Source organism: Bombyx mori, chromosome 25, assembly GCF_030269925.1.
Source record: "Bombyx mori chromosome 25, ASM3026992v2".
Lineage (NCBI taxonomy): Eukaryota > Metazoa > Arthropoda > Insecta > Lepidoptera > Bombycidae > Bombyx > Bombyx mori.
This window is the reverse complement of record NC_085131.1, coordinates 10955369-10979871: the sequence shown is the minus strand read 5'-3', so window position 1 is coordinate 10979871 and position 24503 is coordinate 10955369. Positions and strand designations below refer to the sequence as shown.

Genomic DNA, 24503 nt, shown 5'->3' with positions numbered 1-24503 from the left:
TTACACGTTGTTTGGTTAGGAAGAAAAATTATGCATATATGTATATATTTTTTTCATTACTGCATAAAAGCTGATTAAATATCAGTCTATTTATAAAAAATACACATCATATATAAATAATTACATATTGTTAAACATTTATTCGTATAGTAATTTCGTCAAATAATTTGGTATTTATTGATTTTGTAAATCAAACGAGTCTGCTGGGATGAAAGTTGGACAGTCTTATAGTAATCTCACAGTTCAGTGGAGCGCGACCTTTAGATTGGAATAAACTCATCCATCCGAGAAATTACTGGTGCATACGTTAATATCACAAATAGATCATTTTTAAATTGTTTGTACTTGTTTTTTTTTTCTATTTCTTAAACGATATTCACAAATATCAAAACAAATGACCGTATAAATTCATTTTATATTTTACTAGCGACCCGCCCTCGCTTCGATTCGGAAATTGTAATTTATTATTGATTTCTCCACTATTTAATGGATGTTATTATTCATACAAAGCTTCCTCTTCAATCACTCTATCTATTAAAAAAAGAACTCATCTCTCAAGGTGATGTCTATAGTCTTACGTCAAGGTATTATGTTGCTGATGTCTATGGTCTCCGGTAACCACATAATAGGTCAAGCTCACATGGGCCGCGAGCTCTTTCACCCATCTAAGAAATAAACAAAAAAAGATTAAACCATCTTATTTGATAATTATTCTATTTAATTACTGGGAAAACATATTTGAAAAAGCGCCTTAATTTACAACTTTCTTTCCTAACTATGAAAAGTCAAAGAACTAAATCGTACTAGGATATTTTATTTCCATTAATAAAATTCTAGTCAAATACAATAAGATTTCAGTGTTTTTTATTGGCCTTGTAGACAGACTGGCATACGGCCCAACTGATGGTGAGGGGTTACCGTCGCCCCTGGACTCCAGCAATGCCACGGGCAGAGCTAAGCCGCTGCCTACCGTTAGGTACTCTCCACGAGCCACGTTTGAAGAAGCACAAGTCACAGCGCTCGGGAAAAACCGTGGAGGGAAGCTCATTCCAAAGCCGGATGGTACGTGGCAAAAAAGATCTCTGGAAACGCACTGTGGATGAACGCAGTGGCTCCAGGTAGTATGGAGTGCTAGCAGAAATTCTCAACAAATTAACTCTAAGTTTTAAGAAAAGAAAATGGCTAGGGCGGTGTTTGTATACACAAGGTTGTTTCTTCAGGCAATGTAGATTTAGTCTCTATTTCCATTTCGTTAGCACCAAACAACCAAACAAAACCCGAAAATAAATTCATGGAATAAGCACTAAAACAGTAATGTCCTGAAAGCCGAGAAAAAGGCAGCAGACGTACCCATAATCGCGTCAAACGATTCACCGGAGCGAAAGTTATAATACCAAATTCATCAGGGTCTTTCATTCTAGTATCGCCATTGCGTAAATACGTTGTGTATTGTACAAAAAATATTATCTTTATAATTTATGAACGATCGCTTGAAATAGAAGTATTTGCTATTTTTAATCAATTATTGTCCAAAATCAGCAGTCAAATACGATATTAAAATTTAGTGGCTTGTTATTTTTTGTGTAGCTTATTCATACCTCATAATTTCAGCCCCTACTACTGAGGCTTTTACTACTACAGCCATTTAAGTTTTAAATGAATTGTTTATTAAATAAAAATCAGGAATAATTAAAGATCAAAAATGCTTACAATACTAAATCTATAAAATGTAATCATCGAATATCTCGCCCGGTTACGCTGGCATAATCCTTCGAACTGACGAGCATAGGTATGATAAAAAAAATTGAATATTATTATCAATCACAATACATTTGTTTATTGAAAAGGCACTGTTTTTTTTATACGTAATCGACCGAAACAAGTTTATAACAAAAAAGATAAAATGTTCCTTCGAACGATGCAACAACTGCAGAGATAGATGTTCTTGGCATATTTTTTGTTCCGATGTACAATGTAGAAATGGACAAAGCAATGAAAACAATAACGACTGTTATAGTGCTAGTGTCTCTTGAAAATGGAAAATGTCCTCTTCGCCGTGTTAGATGACAGCTACCACAATCATTACTAATGTCTATATTGATGAAGGCTCGTTGTGTGTGTGTGTTGAGTGGTTAATTTATAGACATGACAACGTGAATTGTGACCTGGATATTTGAGGTCGAAATTGTATTTACATTGTGTTGCGGTCTGACCTCAACAAATGGACAGAAATATGATATCAACTAGCGACCCGCCCTCGCTTCGCTTCGGAAACATTAAAACACACATGAAACCAAAAAAATAAAATAAAAATTAAAAAAAGTAGCCTATGTTCATCAGGGACAATGTCGGCTTCTAATGGAAAAAGAATTTTTTAAATCGGTCCAGTAGTTTCGGAGCCTATTCGAAACAAACAAACAAACAAATCTTTCCTCTTTATAATATTAGTATAGATGAGATGACAATACTCCCAGAATCTGTGTGTGTCAGTTTTCTACTATACGCTCTGGCAAAGATTTCAATATAATCTTGACTTGACTTGACTCTAATAATAACTTGATATAATCATGCAAGCTTGCTTAAGTTTCTGAGTCAACTCAGTCAACTCAAGTCAAATAGCTTGCGGTTAAACAAGAGAAACTTGATACGTATTGTGTATTATTATTAATATTGTACCTTAGCTTACACATTAAATGTTCTAAACACGTGCTAAATAATATCAAAGCTACTTTTGAGCACGTGTACGAATACCACAAAGATTCACGTTTCTTTTAGTACAAAATGTTTTACTGAACATAATGTGTGCTGAAAAAGATAAGGCATTAAATTTTAGTTAAAACATTAGTCTAGTCATGACCTTGAACTCTTTTTTGATTTTTTGATAATGTTTAAAATGTATTAATATGAGTCGATTAAAGTCGTGTTTATATTTTTTTATAAGATTAAAAATGTGAATCAGCGAACTTCACATTTCATTTCAGGCTCTCCAAACCGAAACGCATTACTCTGATGGCAGAAATACACAGGGCAATGGTACCTACCCATGTGGGCTCTAAAGATGCCCTACCATGATTTAATTCCTTTTACATTGTTAATTCGTTTTGAAAAGATTTTCGTTCGATTTTAAACTAACGCTTCTTACTGAAAATCTTGTAGGTTGCATGCAATCAAGATAATTGAATTTGAATATTTCCATCCAATATTAAAAGTACTGTTACGCCGGTAAGAATAGCGCCATCTGTCGATCGCCAACGAATATCAAAAGAACTAGTAACATCGAGAACGCTGGAGAAGTGTAACACCATCTATTATCAAATAGCGGTAACGCATATCGAAACGAGTCGCCCTATCGGGAATGTTCTCTATAATTGTAGTCTTGTCGTGTCGGTTATAAAAGCGTTGAAGATATGTCATGAAGGCAATTAGTAATCGGTTATACTCGAAGCGAAACAGCTAACGGATCACGTGGAGAATGTGAAAGATGTAAAGTGCGAATTGTAAAATGTTCCTAAGGTGTTCTAAGTCTTAAATAGAGGTTTAAATTGTACTTCGGTGAAAACCTGAGATCCCTCATCTCCTTTTTATCATCGCACTTCCCGCAATCCGAGCAGAGCTCATCCATATTATCTGGAACCGCTGCGTTCATCGACAGTGCGTTTCCAGAGTTATTTTTTGCCACGTACCATCCGGCTATGGAACCACGGTGTTTTCCGAGCGCTATGACATGTCCTTCTTCAAACGAGGCTTGTGTAGAGTATTGATCGGTAGGCAGCGGCTTGGCTCTGTCCCTGGCATTACTGAAGCCCATGGGCGACGGTAACCACTCACCATCAGGTGGACCGTATGCTCGTCTGTCGGCAAGGGCAATAAAAAAAAGTATTATTTATCCCGAGCTCCAGCCCGTAACAGTACTTACCGGCAACTTTGGAGTGATAAGCGACGCCGACACCACAGACGCCGTTGTCGCGAGCTGCGGCCACTTCACCAGCGCACCTCGTTCCGTGACTAAATAAATAAATAAACGTTTTTATCTTATACCTTTAAACGAGCAATTATTGTATATTAATATATATATTCTGAATCTCGGAAACGGCTCCAACGATTTTCATAAAATTTTGTATACAGGGGATTTCGGGGTCGATAAATCGATCTAGCTACGATTTATTTTCAGAAAATGTTGTTTTATTCGTGTTTTCAATAATCAACTCTTCCTGACATCTATTGGCGAATAATACTACTATTTTTCTTAATTGAGAGCAACTAACCGCTTTAAAGACACAACAAGATGGCGGTCATCATCTAGTTTTACTGGTGGTAGGACCTTTTGTGAGTCCGCGCGGGTAGGTACCACCACCCTGTCTATTTCTGCCGTGAAGCAGTAATGCGTTTCGGTTTGAAGGGTGGGACAGCCATTGTAACTATACTGAGACCTTAGAACTTATATCTCAAGGTGGGTGGCGCATTTACGTTGTGAATGTCTATGGGCTCCAGTAACCACTTAACACCAGGTGTGCTGTGAGCTCGTCCAGCCATCTAAGCAATAAAAAAAATTACATTAAACCTACACATAATATTTTCATACATATTCAACAAAAATTTCATAGCAACTTTATGCAGGTGCCTTGCCGTGTCATTTATCAAACCTTGTTGAAATTTCATGCATTCAGCTGCGATTGGTAGTCGGTGGAAATGATCAGGCTTAGTACTAATGGTAAGCCCTTCTAGTTTGTTTATGCAATACTAGCGCAATAAAAAACTAGCAGGGCATAAGGCATAAATGCCAATATGCCGGTTGGCGGTCACGTTATGCCGTTATAATACTCATATATAGAACGCTGCTGCCAATCCCCCGATGAACCTCACGATGGCTTTTTACGTCACCCATGGGGAAAATGGCAGCAGCCCCATCTATGTATCATCAGATATAACCATGATTCAAAATTTGAATTGAATTCATAAAATCGTAATTTTGAAACTGGGAAACATTTCATCGTACGATAACAGCCATTATTACAATTGTTATTACTAAAAACACTGATGTCAAACGAAAAGCTTATCTTGGCTAAATATCATAAAGCTTATATTATAATATTAATTAGAACCAAAGAAGAGGCTTTATGAACTCGAAATAACTTAGCCTTTGTTCCATGTAACGTAAGCCCCAAAACGTGAACAGCTATTACGGACCCTGAAACCTCAAACCGAGAAACTTTATGAAATAAATCCCTCTCGTAACTTACGTAGCAAGAAACTTCAAGTTCAAGACTTCGGCGTTCAGTTAGAGTATTAAGTAAGTTTAAACTAAGCTATTTATAGGCAAAAGCGATACCTTTGTTTCTAAAATGGCCGATAAATGTCGAGCAAATAGCAAGAGGTATTTTTTAGAGAAATATAAATGTCAATAAGTATCCCTCCAGAAAATATTTATATCTTTCGCCGTAAATGATATTCAGCTTCTAAACTAAAGAAATTCAAACTTAATTTAGGATTATTTTTTTGTAAAAGCTTAGAATACAATATCAATGAAATAAATCCCTCTCGAAACGGACGTAGCAAGAAACTTCAAGTTCAAGACTTCGGCGTTCAGTTAGAGTATTAAGTAAGTTTAAACTAAGCTATTTATAGGTAAAAGGGGTACCTTTGTTTCTAAAATGGCCGATAAATGTCGAGCAAATAGCAAGAGGTATTTTTTAGAGAAATATAAATGTCAATAAATATCCCTCCAGAAAATATTTATATCTTTCGCCGTAAATGATATTCAGCTTCTAAACTAAAGAAATTCAAACTTAATTTAGGATTATTTTTTTGTAAAAGCTTAGAATACAATATCAATGAAATAAATCCCTCTCGAAACGGACGTAGCAAGAAACTTCAAGTTCAAGACTTCGGCGTTCAGTTAGAGTATTAAGTAAGTTTAAACTAAGCTATTTATAGGTAAAAGCGTTACCTTTGTTTCTAAAATGGCCGATAAATGTCGGACTAAAAGGGTATTTTTTAGAGAAATATAAATGTCAATAAGCATCCCTCCAGAAAATATTTATATCTTTCGCCGTAAATGATATTCAGCTTCTAAACTAAAGAAATTCAAACGTAATTTAAAATATTTATTTTGTAAAAGCTTAGAATACAATATCAAAAAAGGTAATGAATTACGAGAGATTCCGACGAAATCGAATTCGTTTGCGTCCATCAGAAAAACATTTTCAATTAGCCGCCGAAGGAATTCCTTTCTGGAGTTTTCCACTTAATTAACTCTCGGTGTTGATTAAAACTTGTCCCCGGGTAAATTGGAGATTTCGGGATCCCAGGGCCGGCTTTCGTTTAGCTCGGTCAATAGAGGCGCTCTTTGATTTTTCGTTGAACTCTTCTGACGCTTTGAACCTGACTTTTTTGGTCCCAACGTTGTTTTAAATGTAAAATTGTAATTAACAGGAAGCTGTCGTTCGTTAGAGGACTGCGATGAGGTTTTTAATTTAACGTAAGCATATGCGGAACTAATTACAACCTTTATTACGATGTAGCATTTTGTAATAGCATACAGAATGCCATCTTCGAAATTCATAGTGAATATAAAAAATACACTACATAATCTATGCAATGCACTGCCATATGAGCTGTCGCATGTTTATGCTATTATGCTATTCCTATAAAGTCTCAAAATCAGAATTTAAAGTTTGAATTAAAATTCGTAGTAGCCGAGGGTAATTTTAAATTAAATTTTCTTTGGTAACTTTATTCAGTGGAACGCAATTTCGATCTGAAATACCAAACTAATCCTCTCTGTTTAAAATTTCAGTTATTTATACTTAAGTGCGCGTGGTTTAGTAACATTAGTCGATAAAAAAATAATTATAGATGTTCCATGAATCTGTGGCGGTAGCCATCATACAACGCAAGATGTTTGACAGATGCCTGAATCTCGCTTACGACATTTTCAACACAAGCTTGCATATATACATGTTCCGAACAACAACATTCGGACCGTCGGTCTACCGAGCGATATCACCAGCTCGGTTGAAGATCTTCCTTTCGTCGTTATACCTACATATCCTATTTTGGTGCAGATTAGGTTCCTTAATAATGTCTCCGGAAGTTAAAAAGGAAACACTTGAATTAAAGTTATTACATCAAGTCCAAAATCACTGTAAATAAGATTTTACAAATAACCTCTAACATCTTACATTTGAACGTCGATAAAACTTTAATGGCTTAACTTGTAGATACTGAAATCAAAACACCAAGACTCAATCTTCATTCGTATCATCTCTCCACAAAATTTTCCGACATTTCTAATCTGTAATCACCCAGTTTATGGACGTTTGGTATAAAGGGCTCCAACCTCTCTCATACGGCAATGAAAATTTATACGTCTCCCGTTCTCCGCCTTTACTTTTAGCTAGATTAACATAAAACAGGCGAAACAGGGTACGGATAAAAAAATTATAATTTTGAATATAATTCTTTCTCTGTCTTTTTTTTCGGTTTAGAAGCCAATTCCACCACATTGGTGGTGTAAAGAACTGCTTCCATCTTAACTATTTCGCATGTAAAGCAGTCGAATTATCGGTTTGAAAAATTGACAGCTGAGGTTTTTTATTATTGAATCTTCCACTTTAATGTCACATTGCGGCCCGAGAAATTCCGGTTATCACTTAACACTAGATCACCCCTGAGCTCGTCCGCTCAAATCGCATACGTAGGATGCTAATACTTACTGGAGCGGGTTTCCAACACATTCTGAAACCGCTGCCACTTAAGACGTAATATGGTGTTTAAAATACACGTGTACAACAGTTACAAAGAATCGCAAATATCTTCGGAACCTTGCCTAAAGGGACTCCTTTTAATAATATATTTTAGTTATTAAATTATTATTCTTGAGTTTTCTCTCGAGTTCTTGACTCGGTTTAGTTCCTAGCTTCCGCCCTGAAACCTTCAGGGAAGAGGAGGTTCGGACTCCCTTGAATTTATGAAAACTGTATTACCCAAAACTTTACTTATTATTGTGCATGTGTGTATGGCTGCTTGTTTTTGTATTATGTGTATGTTTATATTTGCTTCCAGTTTGTTTATGTATCTATGTATAGTTTTTGCCGCTACGCCTGTTGCGCCTATTACTATGGGGATGGTTTCTGTGTGTGTATTCCAGAGTCGTGTTAGTTCTACTTTTAGGGGGTGATATTTACTAAGTTTTGCAGTTCTTTTGGTCCTATATTGTAGTCAGATGGTACAGTTATATCTATTAAGTAGGTTTATTTTCTGTCTTGTCTATGTATATTATGTCTGGTCTATTGTGCTTTATTGTAACGTCCTTAAATTATTATTATTATTATTTATTAATATTAATATTATTTTAACATTATTAATTTAGTATTTAATTAACTTATTTTCTTATTATTAGCGTAGCGCGAGTAATATTTATGTAATTATCGCAACGTCACTATGACCTTCAATTCCTAGGATCGATGTGTCTCGGTCGTATTAAATTGTGATTGAATACTGATTACCTGTTAAACCAGTCATCCGTGTAGCGTGGATAAGGAAACGGATCGTTGCTGCTGAAGTCGTACGAAGCCTCCGCATTCTAGAATAAAACAAACAATTTTTTTTTTTTTTTTTTTATTGCTTAGATGTGTGGACGAGCTCACAGCCTGGTGTTAAGTGGTTACTGGAGCCCATAGACATCTACGACGTAAATGCGCCACCCACCTTGAGATATAAGTTCTAAGCTCTCAAGTATAGTTACAACGGCTGCTCCATCCTTCAAACCGAAACGCATTACTGCTTCACGGCAGAAATATACAGGGTGGTGGTACCTACCCGCGCGGACTCACAACAGGTCCTACCACCAGTGTTATGTAGAAATTTTTTGTACTAAAGGTAGTATGTAAATTGTAGAACTGTAGGTGAGTCTATGCAGTGTTGCTATATCGACGGTTTCTTGTCACAAACTAGTCAAACGTTACGATATCAAAGACAAGAAAAGCTATAAAGCTTTTCAGATTACATAGGTATGTCTCATACCGGGACTTTCACTTTATGGTTGGAGTCTCTAAGCTGTAACCGCTCAACCTAAGATAGGATTAAAGCTCAGCTGGTCTTTTTAGCTAATAAAAGGAAAAAAACCTCTAAAATCACAGCTCATCTGGTTTTTAGCGAAGAACAGGAAAAGCTCTAAAATCACGCTGAAAGAGCAAGCTTTCGAGAATAGAAGAGAAAAACTTTGTCAATTGAGCAGTAGTAATATGTGGCCAAAGGAACTAGGTTAGATGCCCCGTCGCAGTCCGTATCTTCGTAAGAAATATTATTCGTCTGCGTATAGAATTTCTCGTCTCTTCTCTACAAAAACTAAGCGACCAGCAGCGATTAAAAATTTTGTTATTTAATTTCGTATTTATCAACGACAGCATGACACGCTATCATATGTAAACTACCATTTCATGTCATTTTTATCATTATAACATCGTAGCACTCTGTCAGTTATCAATGAAGCTTATCACATCGAACTCACGATAAACAATGATCGATCGAGCTTTAACGGAACGGGCACTTGTATTATTGTTTTAAAGCATTTTATGAAGGCAACTTTTCGGTGTAAGTCCACGTAGTTTTTTTTTTTTTTTATTGCCTTTGTAGGCAGACGAGCATACGGCCCACCTGATGGTAAGTGGTCACCGTCGCTCATGGACGTCAGCAATGCCAGGGGCAGAGCCAAGCCGCTTCCTACCATAAAGTACTCTCCGCAAGCCTCGTTTGAAGAAGGACATGTCATAGCGCTCGGAAAACACCGTGGAGGATTCCTACCATCATTCTGTATGCTTGTTCAGGTTTGACAGATAAGATAGCGATAATGGCGAACATCTCGATGGTATACCCTACTCGGAATGGCCTTGACTACTCCTCTACTCGGAATATATAAAGTTAAAGTCGTTAAAGGATAAGACGTCCGGTGCATACGTATCCAGCGATGCACCGGTGCTCGAATCCCGCAGGCGGGTAACAATTTTTCTAATGAAATACGTACGTAACAAATGTTCACGATTGACTTCCACGGTGAAGGAATAACATCGTGTAATAAAAATCAAACCCGCAGAATTATAATTTGCGTAATTACTGGTGTTAGGACCTCTTGTGAGTCCGCACGGGTAGGTACCACCGCCCTGCCTATTTCCGCCGTGAAGCAGTAATGCGTTTCGGTTTGAAGGGTGGTGCAGCCTTTGTAACTATACTGAGACTTTAGAACTTATATCTCAAGGTGGGTGGCGCATTTGCGTTGTAGATGTCTATGGGCTCCAGTAACCACTTAACACCAGGCGGGCTGTGAGCTCGTCCACCCATCTAAGCCATAAAAAAAACGTATATATATTATTTTATTGATTGTTAAAGTATATAGTCAAGTTGAGAATAGATTAATATTGTTTTTCTTTAATATTATCTGTCTATAGTGTAGCCTTAGCGAAATCTGTGAATATAGATGTAAAGTCTTTAACAATAGAACCATAATAATGTTCAAACTTATAATTTCAATTAATAATTATAGTCGAATTTCGACTACCGGGCAACCAGGAGTAAAAATTAAAACACTAAGATACTAAAAACGCGAAATAAATTCTTATATTGTGTCGAACTGACAATGAAATAAAAATTGCAATACATTTTCGTATTTTTCTTTCTCTCACGATTGGCGTTATTTATCTGACTTTTATTTCTGTTTCTCTACGTAGACAGATCAACAAATAGTTGTTCCAAAGTAAATTGAACCTTTATTCACTGTCTTTACAGTGTATTTGAGTATTAAGTCATCACTACTTTTTTGCCTCTTTATTTTCTATTGTTACTTTATCTTTACTATATGTTATTTGTTCTGTTTCAATAAGAAATTTTGTTTACCGTTCTATTCTGAGCGCTTACTTTCCCTGAGTGAACAAACTAAAAATCTTCCTGTGTAAGTATTTTTTGACTAAATACCAATATGATAAAATAAATAAACTACCTAACATTGAAGAGGCAATATGTTCAGCTAGGTAACTCATAATATAAATTTTTATTTTCGTTAACATCTAACCTAAAATATAATATATCCAGGATATAAAATATATCCGGGAGCCGGAGCATAAATATAACAATGAAACTGGTTAAAAAACTTTGTCTGACTATAAGCGTCAGAATAACACGTCCTTGCGAATAAAGTATTCACATTGAAAAATTCAAGCAGCATTTTAAATTTTACGCTGAGCATAAAAAATTACGAGATTCGCGTTCAACTTCAAGCGTAAAGTTAAAAATATGCTTCGTTTTTATTTTTAACTTTCTGAAAGACGAATATTTATAAAAACTTCAGAGGTGTCAAGGGACACCCGAATGGAACGAAGTTCCTTTCGATTAATTAGTGAAGGAATTGTAAATTTTTTTTTAAGTTATAATACTAAATTACGGCATTATGAAGAAGAAAAAAACAATACTATGAACTAAATTACTATTGTTGTAACGCTATCTCGAGAAACTGTACTCATTACGCGGACCAATCGGATACGAGCAATGTCACGCGATAAGCGCCTACACGTTGATTGGTCAGAATGACGGATCTAAAAAGTGTCGTGACAACTTTTCGTAAGAATTTTTTCCGTCTAGCCCCCTTTCACAACGCGCGATAAGGAACTTCGTTCCAAAAACTGTGTTGGATAAAAGCGTTATCATTCTAGATTTTACAGTGGCGAGAGCTAGAGAACGGGATAAAAGGCTACATTATGACACATAACCAAATGTCAAGCGTAGTCAACACTTTATGAACAGGCTTTCCGAATGCATTGCGAGTGTATTTATTTGGCAACATCGCTAGTCGTATTTTTTTTATTTGAGCATTTAGGATTTAATTCTAAACGAAGACTCATTATTGCTTTGCGACAGATATTAATAGAAGATATAATAAGAAAGTTTTTTGTTGAAGTTAAAATATCAAATAAAAGTTAAAACCACAATCAGCGTGCTAAGTGCGAGTTTTTTAACGTTCCCGATAATGTAAAAGTTAAAGTAAAACGTAGGCAAACGTTCCAACTTCATACTAATTTGAGTTAACTTTTACGCTATCGAGAACGTTAAAAAACTCGCACTAAGCACACTGATAGAAATATTCAAATTAACAAGTTCAATCAATGGATCAACAAAGAAATATCAGACATTTCTTCTTGCACTTATCCCGCTATGTAAGGCCGACGCAACATGTCCTCTTTTTCCAATCAAACCTATCATAATACGTCGTCTCATTGCAACTTCGATTGCACGTCGATGAATTGTGTGAATGAGAGACATTCACACAATTCATCCAAGCCTATTTCAGAGGTCTTCTCCACACATTACTGTCTTACTGCTTTTACACCAGAGAGTAATTTTTGGTCACGTAATCATCTTCTTTCGGCATATTTTGCCCATCCACTTTTTATTTTCCCTGTGACTAGCTCTAATTTCAGACAATTCCAGACATTTTACTTATTTATTAGATAAAACGAAAATTTAAATAGAGCGAGCTGAATTTTGAAGTTCACAAAAGCTTTCAAAGTATAATCTTTCAAGTCGATGTCTAGAAGTTTAGTAAATTAATACTTCGAAATTAAAAGCAGGTACAAAACATATTATGAACTTTAGTACTTAAAAGTTTACGTTGAAAATTACTTACGTAATTATATTTTAAGTCGGGATGCATGTAATCGACACCTGAAACAAAATTCGTGTTCTAAAATAAGTTTGAAGGTTTCAATTTTTTGTTATTTATAGAAAAAACTCTTTATGATAGTTGTATTAATATTTGATCAAATGTTGGTACCTACACCTTAAGGCTGTCTGTCCACCGGAGCGGAGCGAGGCAGCGAAGCGGAGAAACGGAGAAATATTAACCAATAAGATTGCACAAAATGATTTTGCAATCTTATGATTCTGATTTTGTGTAATCTTATTGGTTAATATTTCTCCGTGTGTGGTTAATTTTCTCCGTTGATAATAATACAAAATTATTGTGCAATCTTATGATTTTGATTTTGTGCAATCTTATTTGTTAATATTTCTCCTTTTATGGTTGGTTTTCTCCGTTAATAATAACACAAAATCATTGTGCAATCTTATGATTTTTATTTTGTGCAATCTTATTGGTTAATATTTCTCCGTTTGTGGTTGATTTTCTCCGTTAATAATAACAAAAAATCATTTTGTAATCTTATTATTTTGATTTTGTTCAATCTTATTGGTTAATATTTCTCCGTTTCTCCGCTCCGGTGGACAGGCAGCCTAACAGCCGCATTGTATGATTCAAATACACCGAGCATTTTGTCTTTTAGGTCACGACGGAATTTCCCATTAGCTTCAAGACGTTGTGGCCAAATGGATTAGAGAGCCCGTGTAATCGTATCAAGCGATGCGACTATGCCAAGGTTCGAATCCCGCAGACAGTTACAAAATTTTCCTAATGAAATACTTACTAAACTCACGTTCACGAATGACTACCTCTATGAAGGAATAACATCGTCTAATAAAAATCAAATCTGCAAAGAATTCGAATTTGCGTAAATTCTATACAATTGAGACGTAAACTTCAAAGCTCGAGGTGAATGTCTATGAACTCTGGTAGATACTTAAAAGGCATCAAAACAATAATAATAATAAGCACTTAAGAAATTTAAATTGACTGAATATATTAACATTATTTTCTTAGAGGAAATATTTAATTTCCATCTGCATTTGCTGAGTATCTTATTAACACTTCTATCAAGTCTTAAGAGGAACGTCGCAATGAGAAAAACGCATTAAAATGCAAATTTGAAAATTGCAGCAAGAGGATCTTTTATTAATCGAGCAGAAAACAATTTTATGACTGCAATTTAATTATCTTTGAAACCGTTTATTAAATGGAAAAATCTTAATTTATATAAAGAAAAAAAAGGCGTATTAATAAGTGATACTGTCATATAACAGAAAAATTAAATTCCTTTGACTTGAAAGTGATGTAGCTCGTGAGTTGACAAACACTACAATATCTGTTAATTATTCTGTATTGAACTTACATTTCAATACAGAATATTTATTTTTCGTTTGTTCATGGATTATAATAAATCATCATTGGGATAATCTCATAAGATCTATACCGATACTGGTACTGGATATCTGTTTTAGTAGTAAAAAGCAATATTTATCATTCTCGAGAAAATCCAAAAATAAAAAACTCTGTAATTTTTTTTCAAATGTCATTATTATTATGATTTTACTTTTTTATTATTATTTACTCATTATAAAATTAGTCTAATATAAGAATTGCGTAATTATTAATGTTTCATACATTGGTAGTTCAAAAATAGTAATAAATTTAAATTGAATACGACACGGGCAAGATCAGATTCAAGATGACCATTCACCTAAGTTAAAGACAACATAATTTGACGATAACATTTATAAAGAATATTATTTCCCCTTCATTTAACACTTACCATCATCCATGATAGCTGTGGTTACGTTGACGCCAGTGTACCCTTGAGCCCAAGCTGCTTCCACGTTCAGATCAAGCTTGGGTTTCCCGCCGTTTTGTCCCGTGTTCTTCAGGTACCACTGCAGCGGAAAGTAGGGATCACGGGGCTCAGAGGCCGGTACTGTCTCCGGCAGGCGCAGAGGACGATATCCTCTTTTGACGCGTTTGAAACCAGTCTGCTGGACTGCAGTGTGTACCTGAATAATTATATTGCGTCAGATTTGTGCCTCCAAAATATATTTTTTATTTCTTAGATGGGTGGACGAGCTCACAGCCCACCTGGTGTTAAGTGGTTACCGAAACCCATAGACATTTACAACGTAAATGCGCCACCCACCTTGAGATATAAGTTCTAAGATCTCAGTACAGCTACAACGGCTACCCTACCCTTCAAATCGAAACGCATGACTGCTTCACTGCAGAAACAGGCAGGGCGATGGTACCTACCCGCGCGAACTCACAAGAGTCTTACCACCAGTATTAGTTATTTATTTATTTACTACTCCCACTGAACGAGCCTACTCCCATTGCACGCGCCAGAGATGCGAATGTTGAGATGGATGTGTGGAGTGACAAGAATGGACAGGATAAAGAATGAGTATATCATGGGAAGTGTGAAAGTAGCCCCGGTAAGCAACAAATTAAAGAGCGGACGGTTAGCGTGGTATGGACATGTGTGCGTAGAGAGAAGATGCATGTGACTCGGATATGTATGGAAATGGTAGTGCAAGGTAGAGGGGGAAGAGGTCGACCGAAGAAGACATGGATGGAGTGTGTGAATGTAGATATGAGAGAGAGACAGAGGAGTGAGCGTTGAGCTGACGGCTGATAGAAAGAGAATGGAAGAGAAAAATTAGCTGTGCCGACCCCACCTAGTGGGATAAGGTGGAGAAAAAGAAGAGATTGAACGAGCCTGCGTCATATTTTATCGACGAAATAAATCGCAAAAATAAACACTGCACTGAAACTCTGAAAACGAAATACAGTATTAATGAAGATAATAAAATTTCATAAATTGAAAATAACGTTTCTAAAGGATATCTTAACTAAGAGTTAATTCTATAAAGTGTTTACAGCGAACCAGTTTTATCACTTAACGTTTTAATTGATTGACTTGCAGCCGAGGCGTTTACAGCGGAAAATTTATTTTCAATACAACAAATGCTTTATTTATTGCGTGCTAGAGAATGTATTTTTAAATTGAAGTTATTCGCTTCTTAGTATTGTATTCGCATTGGATTTCGCTATCCCTGGACGTACAATAATTAAAACTATTTTTACAGCTTAATTTTACCTTAATAATAATTAGTATTTTAATTTTTTTTGTTGTTGCTTATATGCTTGGACGAGCTCACGGCCCACCTGGTGCTAAGTGGTTACCGAAGCCCATAGACATTTACAATGTAAATGCCGCCACCCACCTTGAGATATGAGCTCTGAAGTCTCAGTATACGAGTAGTTACAACGGCTACCCCGCCCTTCAAATCGAAACACATTATTGCTTCACGGCAGAAATAGGCAGGGCGGTGGTACCTACCCCTGCGAACTCATAAGGACACCATTAAATTTATTCAAAATAAATAAATTAATTAAAGCAAATTATTTAACCTCGGGACCGGAACGCTTAAATATTTAATGGGAAAAGAGGCACTTACCGGTGCGGACACAGAATATGCCTTACCATTAGTTACTGCGCGATAATATATATATTACCACTTTTATTTCACAAATCATTAGCAAATCAATTTCCGTTTCAATCATTGCAAATGGTAATCAATGTTTTCTTTTTAAAACAGTAAGCTGTCTTTAGACATTCAACCGCAGTTTTGAGAAAAACAAATTCATAGGTGGTGCATGCGCAATATCCATTGACATGTCCATATCAATTAATCTACAGTGGATCTTGAGGCACTCTTTTTCTGAGTGTTCTTGTAGTCATTTGGTCCATTAGATGCTTAGCAAGGTTATTAGGGTGTTTCCGATCTTTCAGAGTAGGTTTTAGCTGTGTGGACTCCAGAAATATAGAAAGAAAATAACAATAGCACCTTTAATCTGTCTTAAAATAGGTAAATTGGTATAGTGTCATAAACCTAGCACTATTTACTCGAATACCTAACTTCATATACTATTGTATCACAACTGCAAATCATTGCTAAACTACAATCTTTAGGATAGGTCTTCAATTCGACGTATTAGTGCGCATGTAGTCCTCCTCTTTCTTGCGTCGTTCTCCTCATTACTAAGGGTCGTGACGCTGCCTCAATCTCTTTTGTACGATTGTTCTCCATCTGCTGCGATCCTTGGCCTAACGGAGGGCATCGTGGAGCTTGATGTCCAAACAAGACCGAATTTGGTCCGACCATCTCGTGGGACTGCGTCCTCTGGGACATTTGCCCTCCATCTAGCCCGTCACCATCAGCTGCTCAAGATTGTGACCTTCTTTTCAAGCAATGTGACCGAAGAACTCCAATACTTTACCAATGAATATTGTGGAGAGTCTAGTTTTAACATTAAGCTCCTTTAGTATCGACACATTGGTGCGAAAGGTAGTCCATGGAGTCGCAGCAATTTCCTCCAACACCACATTTCGAAGGCGCTTATGCGGTCTCTGTCGGCCTTTTTCAGTGTCCAGGTCTCCGCTCCGTAACTGAATATGGAGAAAACCAGCGAATTCACCAACCTGAGTTTTGTTTTCCGCGAGATGTTTCGGTCTCTCCATATCTTATGCAGTTGAGACATTGCATTTTTGGTCATCCCTAAACGTCCCTAAAAGTGAGAGGAGCACTTTCTCTCATGCCCCTGGGCTATTAACGTTAGCCCTTAGGTAGATGAAGAAGAGTATTACTAAGTATCAGTTCTTCTTCTTCTTTGTCGTTTCATTACTGAGGGTAGTGACCACCTTGGTCTAGTTTTTGCACTAGCTTCCTCCAATGTTGCCTGCATTCATTTATAATCGGTTAAAAGAAAAAAAACTGAAGATTTTTGAAAAAAATATCCCATACGTTTATTTTATCTCGTGGAATCAGTAACTCAGTAATAATAACACAATCAGTAACTTTGTCAACATAGCGAACTGGTCGACGCGGATTAGGAGTGATTGATGGTCGCTCCGGCTTATCTCGGATCATGAGGAAAATACTTTATTGTACCACAGCAAAATGAGGCTTTGCAGTGCGTTCATCAATCAACGGGCCCTCTGATTTCTTGAGACTCGCCTAAGTAGAATTAATGGAGATCGCAGCGATGATTGTCAGAAATTCTTTGATGTATCGCGTTGTATGATTGAAGAACAATTAGATAGGTTTCTCTTGCTAACTTACCCCTTTTTAAGGCAAAGGCAGTTTTTTTTTGTAGATATTTCTGTACACCTCCGTATTAGGCTATTATTCTTTAGCTTGGCAATATTCATGAATGAGAAGAAACAAATGATAACTTCTTCTTTTTCTGTCTTTCCTATTACCCTCTGCTGAGGTGTAGGGCTCGAATCAAATCCTTCCATTTACATCTTGGGCAGTCTATTTTAACTCCTCCCAAGTCATACCCAAGACGCCCAGCTCGTGCTTCACCGAGCGATGCCAAATTGTTCTGGGACGGCCTCTCTTCCTTTTCCCAGACACTTTCCAAGTCAGTGCTCTCTTGGATTGATAGGTATCGGGCTTTTTTAATATGTGGCCAATCCAATGTCACTTCCACATAAGCATCTTTTTCTCCATTAGTGTCTGCTTGGTGATCCTCCACAGCTCCTGGTTAGTGATCATCTCAGGCCAAAAGATTTTCAAAATTTGACGAGGCATTTATTTATAAACACTTGAAGTTTTTTTTTGCAAACAAACCCAGATTCGCTCCCATACAGCAACACAGGCTTGGAAATGATATACCTAATAATTTATAATTATTGCTTATTACTAATAAGAACATAATTAAAAGTATTTATTAATCGTTGTTTTCAAAATTTCGTAGATCATTTTGCGCTATAAATGGTTGCAGGAGGGAATTCAGACACAGAATTTTAAATCAATATAACGCTAATAAAACTATTTTGACGATTATATTTTAGGAGATTTTCAGTATTTTTTTAAATAACCTGTATCTTCTGGATTTTGAAAAATGTTAATTATTCGAATCGTGGGTAATGCAAAATAATAAACACGAGATTACTAAATATTTCCAAGAATTCAATTATTTGAAAAAAAATAAACTAATGAAATTTTTAAACTATGCACTACAAAAAGGGAGAGAGATTTAAAAATATTAGCTTTTCGAATTATTTATTAATATTTTTGTTCCTTTTTTTATGACTGTTTTAAGCATTGCACTAAAATACTTGCTTTTTGCAATTCATTTACTACCCACATCACGTATGTTCAAGATAAATACAAAATCTTAATAGCCATTACTCAGAATTACGAAGAAACTTTGACGTATTTAAGAATAGAGCTTTTAACAGAAAAATAAAAAGTTCTGCTATCAACTTATTGTACTCAATGAAACTTGGCTAAAGAATCTCGATGTTGTTTTTCGCAACTTGAACTAGAAGCGCTTTAAGTGCTCTTTTTTATCTTGTCTGCGGCGAACGAATTTTTTCAAGACAAATATGTATTTAGCATTTTTTTATTTTAAGAAACGAAAGTTTTTAAATTGTGAAGGAGCTTTAAATCATTCTCTTGTGACCAAAAGCATTTAATGATAATTACTATGTATTAATAATTATGTAACTTGTTCTTTTAACGCGTTTCCGATATTGCGTTAATATTTTATTGCCCTTGTAAGCAAACGAGCATACAGCCCACCTGATGGTGAGTGGCTACCGTCGCCCATGGACCTCAGCAATGCCAGAGGCAGAGCCAAACCGCTGCCTACAAACGCAACGCAATAGTATGGGAACGTCTTGACTGTACCCCTGACATTGCCGACGTCCATAAGGGACGGTGACTATTTATCATCAAGTGGGCCGTACCCTACACTCGTTATGTATATAAGTTAACTATAAGTTTAGTTTAAGTAACTATAATTTTTTACTATTATTAACAATATTCCGTATGCTTAGTACCAATTTTTTAACTTTCTCGATAGCGTAAAAGTTAACTCAAATTTGTATGCAGTTGCAACGTTTGCCTACGTTTGCCGCTAGAGGCGCTGTTCCGGCTACGTACAAATTCGAGTTAACTTTTACGGTATCGAGAACGTTAAAAAACTCACACTACGCACACAGAGCGATCCAGCAAGAGAGACCAAACTGTGGAAAAGCCATTAAACTATACATTTGACAATTAGATTTAATGTCTCGAAGTGGACGGTGGAACTCGTGTATCTACTGATGTCTATGGCTCCTTCAACAGTTGGAGATATCTCCAAATGCGATTACAAGGATTTGACGAAGTTATGGCTCTGTCCATATTTTGTTTATTGAATTTTTTATTTCAGTTAAAATTTAAAAAGTTGATTTCGATTTAAGAGTAAAACTGGAATTTGCCATTTCACAAGGATTGGAAATTATATAAGACTTGACTTCGACCTTATTGAAATTTTTATTTCAGGAAGAAATTATAAAAGACTTGGCTTCGGTCTTAATGAAATTTTTATTTCAGGATATAATATAAATCATACAAGACCTGGCTTCAGCCTTTTTGAAAATTTATTTCAAAAATTATATAGAACAAACAAGGCTGTATGCGCTTAGGTCCCCTTGCCTTTCCTAATAAGGAAAAATTATACCTAAAAAAATGTATATGGTTCCGGCCGTGAGCTCATTGTATAGAAGAATATTAATAATTATTTTTGTCAAATTCTGCTGCATTTTTTTATATTTTTTTTTATTGCTTAGATGGGTGGATGAGCTCACGGCCCACCTCATGTTATGTGGTTACTGGAAACCATAGACATCTACAACGTAAATGCCGCCGTTCACCTTGAGATATGAGTTCTAAGGTCTCAGTATAGTTACTTATATAAATAGTTACTTATATATAGTTAGTTATATATATTTGCGCCTACCAATGGATGCTGTTTCAGGATCCTTGTGTGCGCGATCGAACGCCTTGGACGAGCGTGTGGCAAGCCGCGATGCGCGAAATGCCATTCCGTCTCAGAACCTAGTACCTGCAACAAAGTCATTATGTTAATTAACAAGATACGATACCACTCTATTTGGCAACCGTTATAAAACACAATAAAGGCACACGATAGCATATCGACAACAAATCGTCGTGGCCTAAGGGATAAGACGTCCGGTGGATTCGTGTTGAGCGATGCAAGGGTGTCCGAATTACAAGATCAGCAGTTAGCTTTTCTATCTATTAAGATCAAAAATAAAAAGGTACAACACTGACAATAAGCTGAGCGAAAACGAGAATCCATTGCTATAATAACGACACATAAGAACAATCCAGTTTATTCGTTTAGCAAAATGATCTCAATTTTACGAGACTACACTATTCTGCTCCTGATTTTGTTAGCTTTATCCGTTCAATATTTAATTTTACCCTCGGGGCGTTTACTGAACACACGAAAAGCATATTTTGTTTGTTATTTATATAACCCACGAGTTTGTCGATATGCGTAGGTAATCGTTGAAGCATTGCGGGTTATGAATAAAACAAACAAAGTCGAATGTTTGTTGATTACCTAAATTTTAAAGGGATTTTCGTGAACTTTGTATTTATTTGAATAATAATCATCCCGACCCTGTGGGGGCCGCTATGTGCCTGCTTAACACTACAACACAAATGCGATGAGACTTTTCATCTTTATAAAGGTGTGGTCGCATTCAGGTTGCCATGTCCAATACGAAACCAGGGTCGACGGTTACTTGGTACATAAAACGTTCTTTCTATGCTAAAATAAAAATATTTGCGAAAAATTACACTTTTTTACCGTGCCGTCTTATCGTAAACTGCAACACCGTTGTAGTCTATTATATTATTATATTTTAGATTATTAATATTTTTATAATATATATTATCAATATTGAAGTCGTCGTGGCCTAACGAATAAGATGTCCGATGCATTCGTGTTGAGCGATGCACCGGTGTTTGAATATCAGGCGGGTACCAATTTTTCTAATGAAATACGTACTCAACAATTGTTTACGATTGATTTCCACGGTGAAGGAATAACATCGTGTAATAAAAATGAAACCCGCAAAATTATAATTTGCTTAATTACTGGTGGTAGGACCTCTTGTGAGTCCACGCGGACGGGTACCACCACCCTGCCTATTTCTGCCGTGAAGCAGTAATGCGTTTTGGTTCGAAGGGTGGGGCAGCCTTTGTAAATATACTTGAGACCTTAGACCTTATATCTCAAGGTGGGTGGCGCATTTACGTTGTAGATGTCTATGGGCTCCAGTAACCACTTAACACCAGGTGAGCTGTGAGCTCGTTCACCCATCTAAGCAGTAAAAAAATAAAAAAATAAAATAAAAAATTAATTATCTATACTAACATATAAATCTACAGTGGTTTTTACGGATGTTCCGTTATAACTACCGAACCATGCATCCTATTGACTTGAAACTTGGTATCCGTGTAGAAAATACATGTACTTAATGGATAGGCTATAGATATTTGGGTCATACACAAATAGAGAATAAAAAAGTGCAGCAAAAAAATATCTCGGAATCAGTGTGAAACAAACTATTTATTATTTAGCTATTGATTATCAATCTTTTAATCACTGTAACCGAGATCAATATGTCTTATTTTTGGCATAATCGCAATATTTATATTTTTGCGGACCACAGAAGAGACGATTTAGTCTACAAGAGAGATGAAAAGCTGTGATGCAGCGTAAGCTAAAATATATTAAGACAACATAATCAAACACATGTAGCCGCTGATATAAACGAATACCGAAACGCAAATAAAATGTCAAAATAATCACATTAATTGGAAAATAAAAAATAAAATAATAATATCTACAAAAAGGAAAATCCCTTCGGTGGACTTATGAAACAAAACAAAATTTCGAATGATAATAATTTTACAGCCATGGTATATTACTCTTATATAATTCTTTAAATAGCTAATTAATTTTAATATGCAATGTAATGAAATTTAAGGACTTTGATTATTTCAAAATATTTCCAGAGAACTATCAGAATCGTCTGAATCAGCATGAACTAAAACGAAGCAAGATATGGACCCACCCACGACCCAAGGGTTGAACCCCCTGAACGAAATCAATAAAAAAAAAAAAAAAGTTTTCGTTTCCTCTATTTACATTGATTAGATTTATATTTTTTTTTATTGCGAATATAAAATGTACTAAAAAGTTTGAGGCTCTAACTAAGAATATCAAATGTTGCCAAAATCAAACCTCTTTCTAACCAACTTTAAAAAAGGAGTAGGCCCTCGGTTCAACTATTTTTCTACTTACTACTTTCTCTACTTAGACCTACTAAGGTATGTTTCTTACACATTTTCTGTGGACATAGTCTTTTCGGTGGACCACAGGAAAGATGTCCACAGAAAAGATGTATCATAAAAACTCTTGCGTAAAGAAATTAACTTTAAGGTTAGAAATCAAGCAACATGCTTTTCATTTACTTGTACTAAATGCTCATATAAAAACAATAAATATACATTTTTATAGATAATATTTACATGTCTATAATTGGAACAGGAAAGAACACTTGATCTTTTACGTTTATGTGTGTTTTGGAATAAAAAATATATTTTCACTCGCACTGGAATCGAAACAACAAAATATCAAACGCCGGAATGGCCACTATTTAGTGATGCCAACAGTTAAAAAAAAAAACTTAATGCGGTCGAATAAATTAAAATTTGATGTCGTTTTATCGCGTCCACAGAAAAGACTCCATTTCATGTAACCATATGTTTATTGGATTTATTGTATACAGATAGTAACGATATATTTTTGTTATTCTCAATAATATCATCTTTATTATATTGTTTGTGTTACAAGTAAATAATTTTAATATATAGGGTACTTTAAGTATTTTTAAACATGTCTCAAACATTATACCTTCGTCTTGTAACAGTCCACAGGGAGAGATTTTTTGATGTTTAACGCCATCAAAATGAATTTATGAAATGTAATATTTTACAAGATACGATTAAAATGAGTAGTAATATAGTACCTTTACGATTTAAATACTTTCAAATATTCGCCAATTTGCTCTTTTAGATGATACATTGCTATAACACTTTTTTTACCCTTTTTGTGTATGACCCATTTATATGAGTGTTGGATTATCTACACCAGTTGCGGGGGCTTTAATGATGAGAATCTTAGTGGGGGTGAGAAATAATAATGTTAATTTTAAATGCCCAACGAAGCGGACGGGTACAGCTAGTATATTATATTATTAATATTTTCTGGTTTGTAATAGTGCACTTAACTGGAGTGGGTACGACATAGGCATTCGTAATAATCTTTCGTCCATTTTTTGTTTGCATATATTGTGGCAAAATATGGGGAGGAGTATATCCAGCAGTGGACGTCTCTGGGCTGAGAAATTGTACACTAGCCAAGGTTAAGGCCAACAAATTCATATAAAAATGTGAGGTCTCTGAAATCGTCTGTTGCAAGAATTAGTTTTGGTTAATACGCCCTGACAATTATGTCTAATATTCTTGCTCGACCAATCTAATCGGATTAATTTTTTAGACAAATGAATAAAGTGTTTCTTTTGCCATATCAACAAAAAATGTAATATAAAAAAAAAAACTAATATTAAAAAAAAAAGACATGCCCGCTGAGTTTCTTGCCAATTCTTCTCAGGACGGAGGCTAATTCTTGTGAATTGGCGGTAGTTCTTTTGACGTTCAACAAGTATGTACTTTCGTTTATGTTGAATAAATTTTTTTTGATTGGATTTGATTTGATTTGAACAAAGATAGTGACGTCAGCACTGATATCGTCACACCATTTTAAAACAAGCGTTAATACATCAGCTTGCGAAATATCATAATCTGTTGAAAGCTTAGGTACCTTTGTTTTTTCCGCAGTAAAATAATCTCTTAACTGA

General features: G+C 35.6%; 1 protein-coding gene across 1 annotated transcript in view; it reads right to left on the bottom strand.

Moving 5' to 3' along the window:
* LOC101740216 (neuroendocrine convertase 2) overlaps nucleotides 1-24503 on the bottom strand; it is a 95953-nt gene that overhangs the window by 24370 nt on the left and 47080 nt on the right. Inside the window, exons 2-6 of the mRNA XM_004921832.5 lie at nucleotides 20504-20608; nucleotides 14472-14706; nucleotides 12674-12711; nucleotides 8508-8584; nucleotides 3917-4005 (exon numbers count right to left, since the gene is read on the bottom strand). Coding sequence (XP_004921889.4) covers nucleotides 3917-4005; nucleotides 8508-8584; nucleotides 12674-12711; nucleotides 14472-14706; nucleotides 20504-20608 — 544 coding nt within the window. The remainder of the gene's footprint in view (nucleotides 1-3916; nucleotides 4006-8507; nucleotides 8585-12673; nucleotides 12712-14471; nucleotides 14707-20503; nucleotides 20609-24503) is intronic.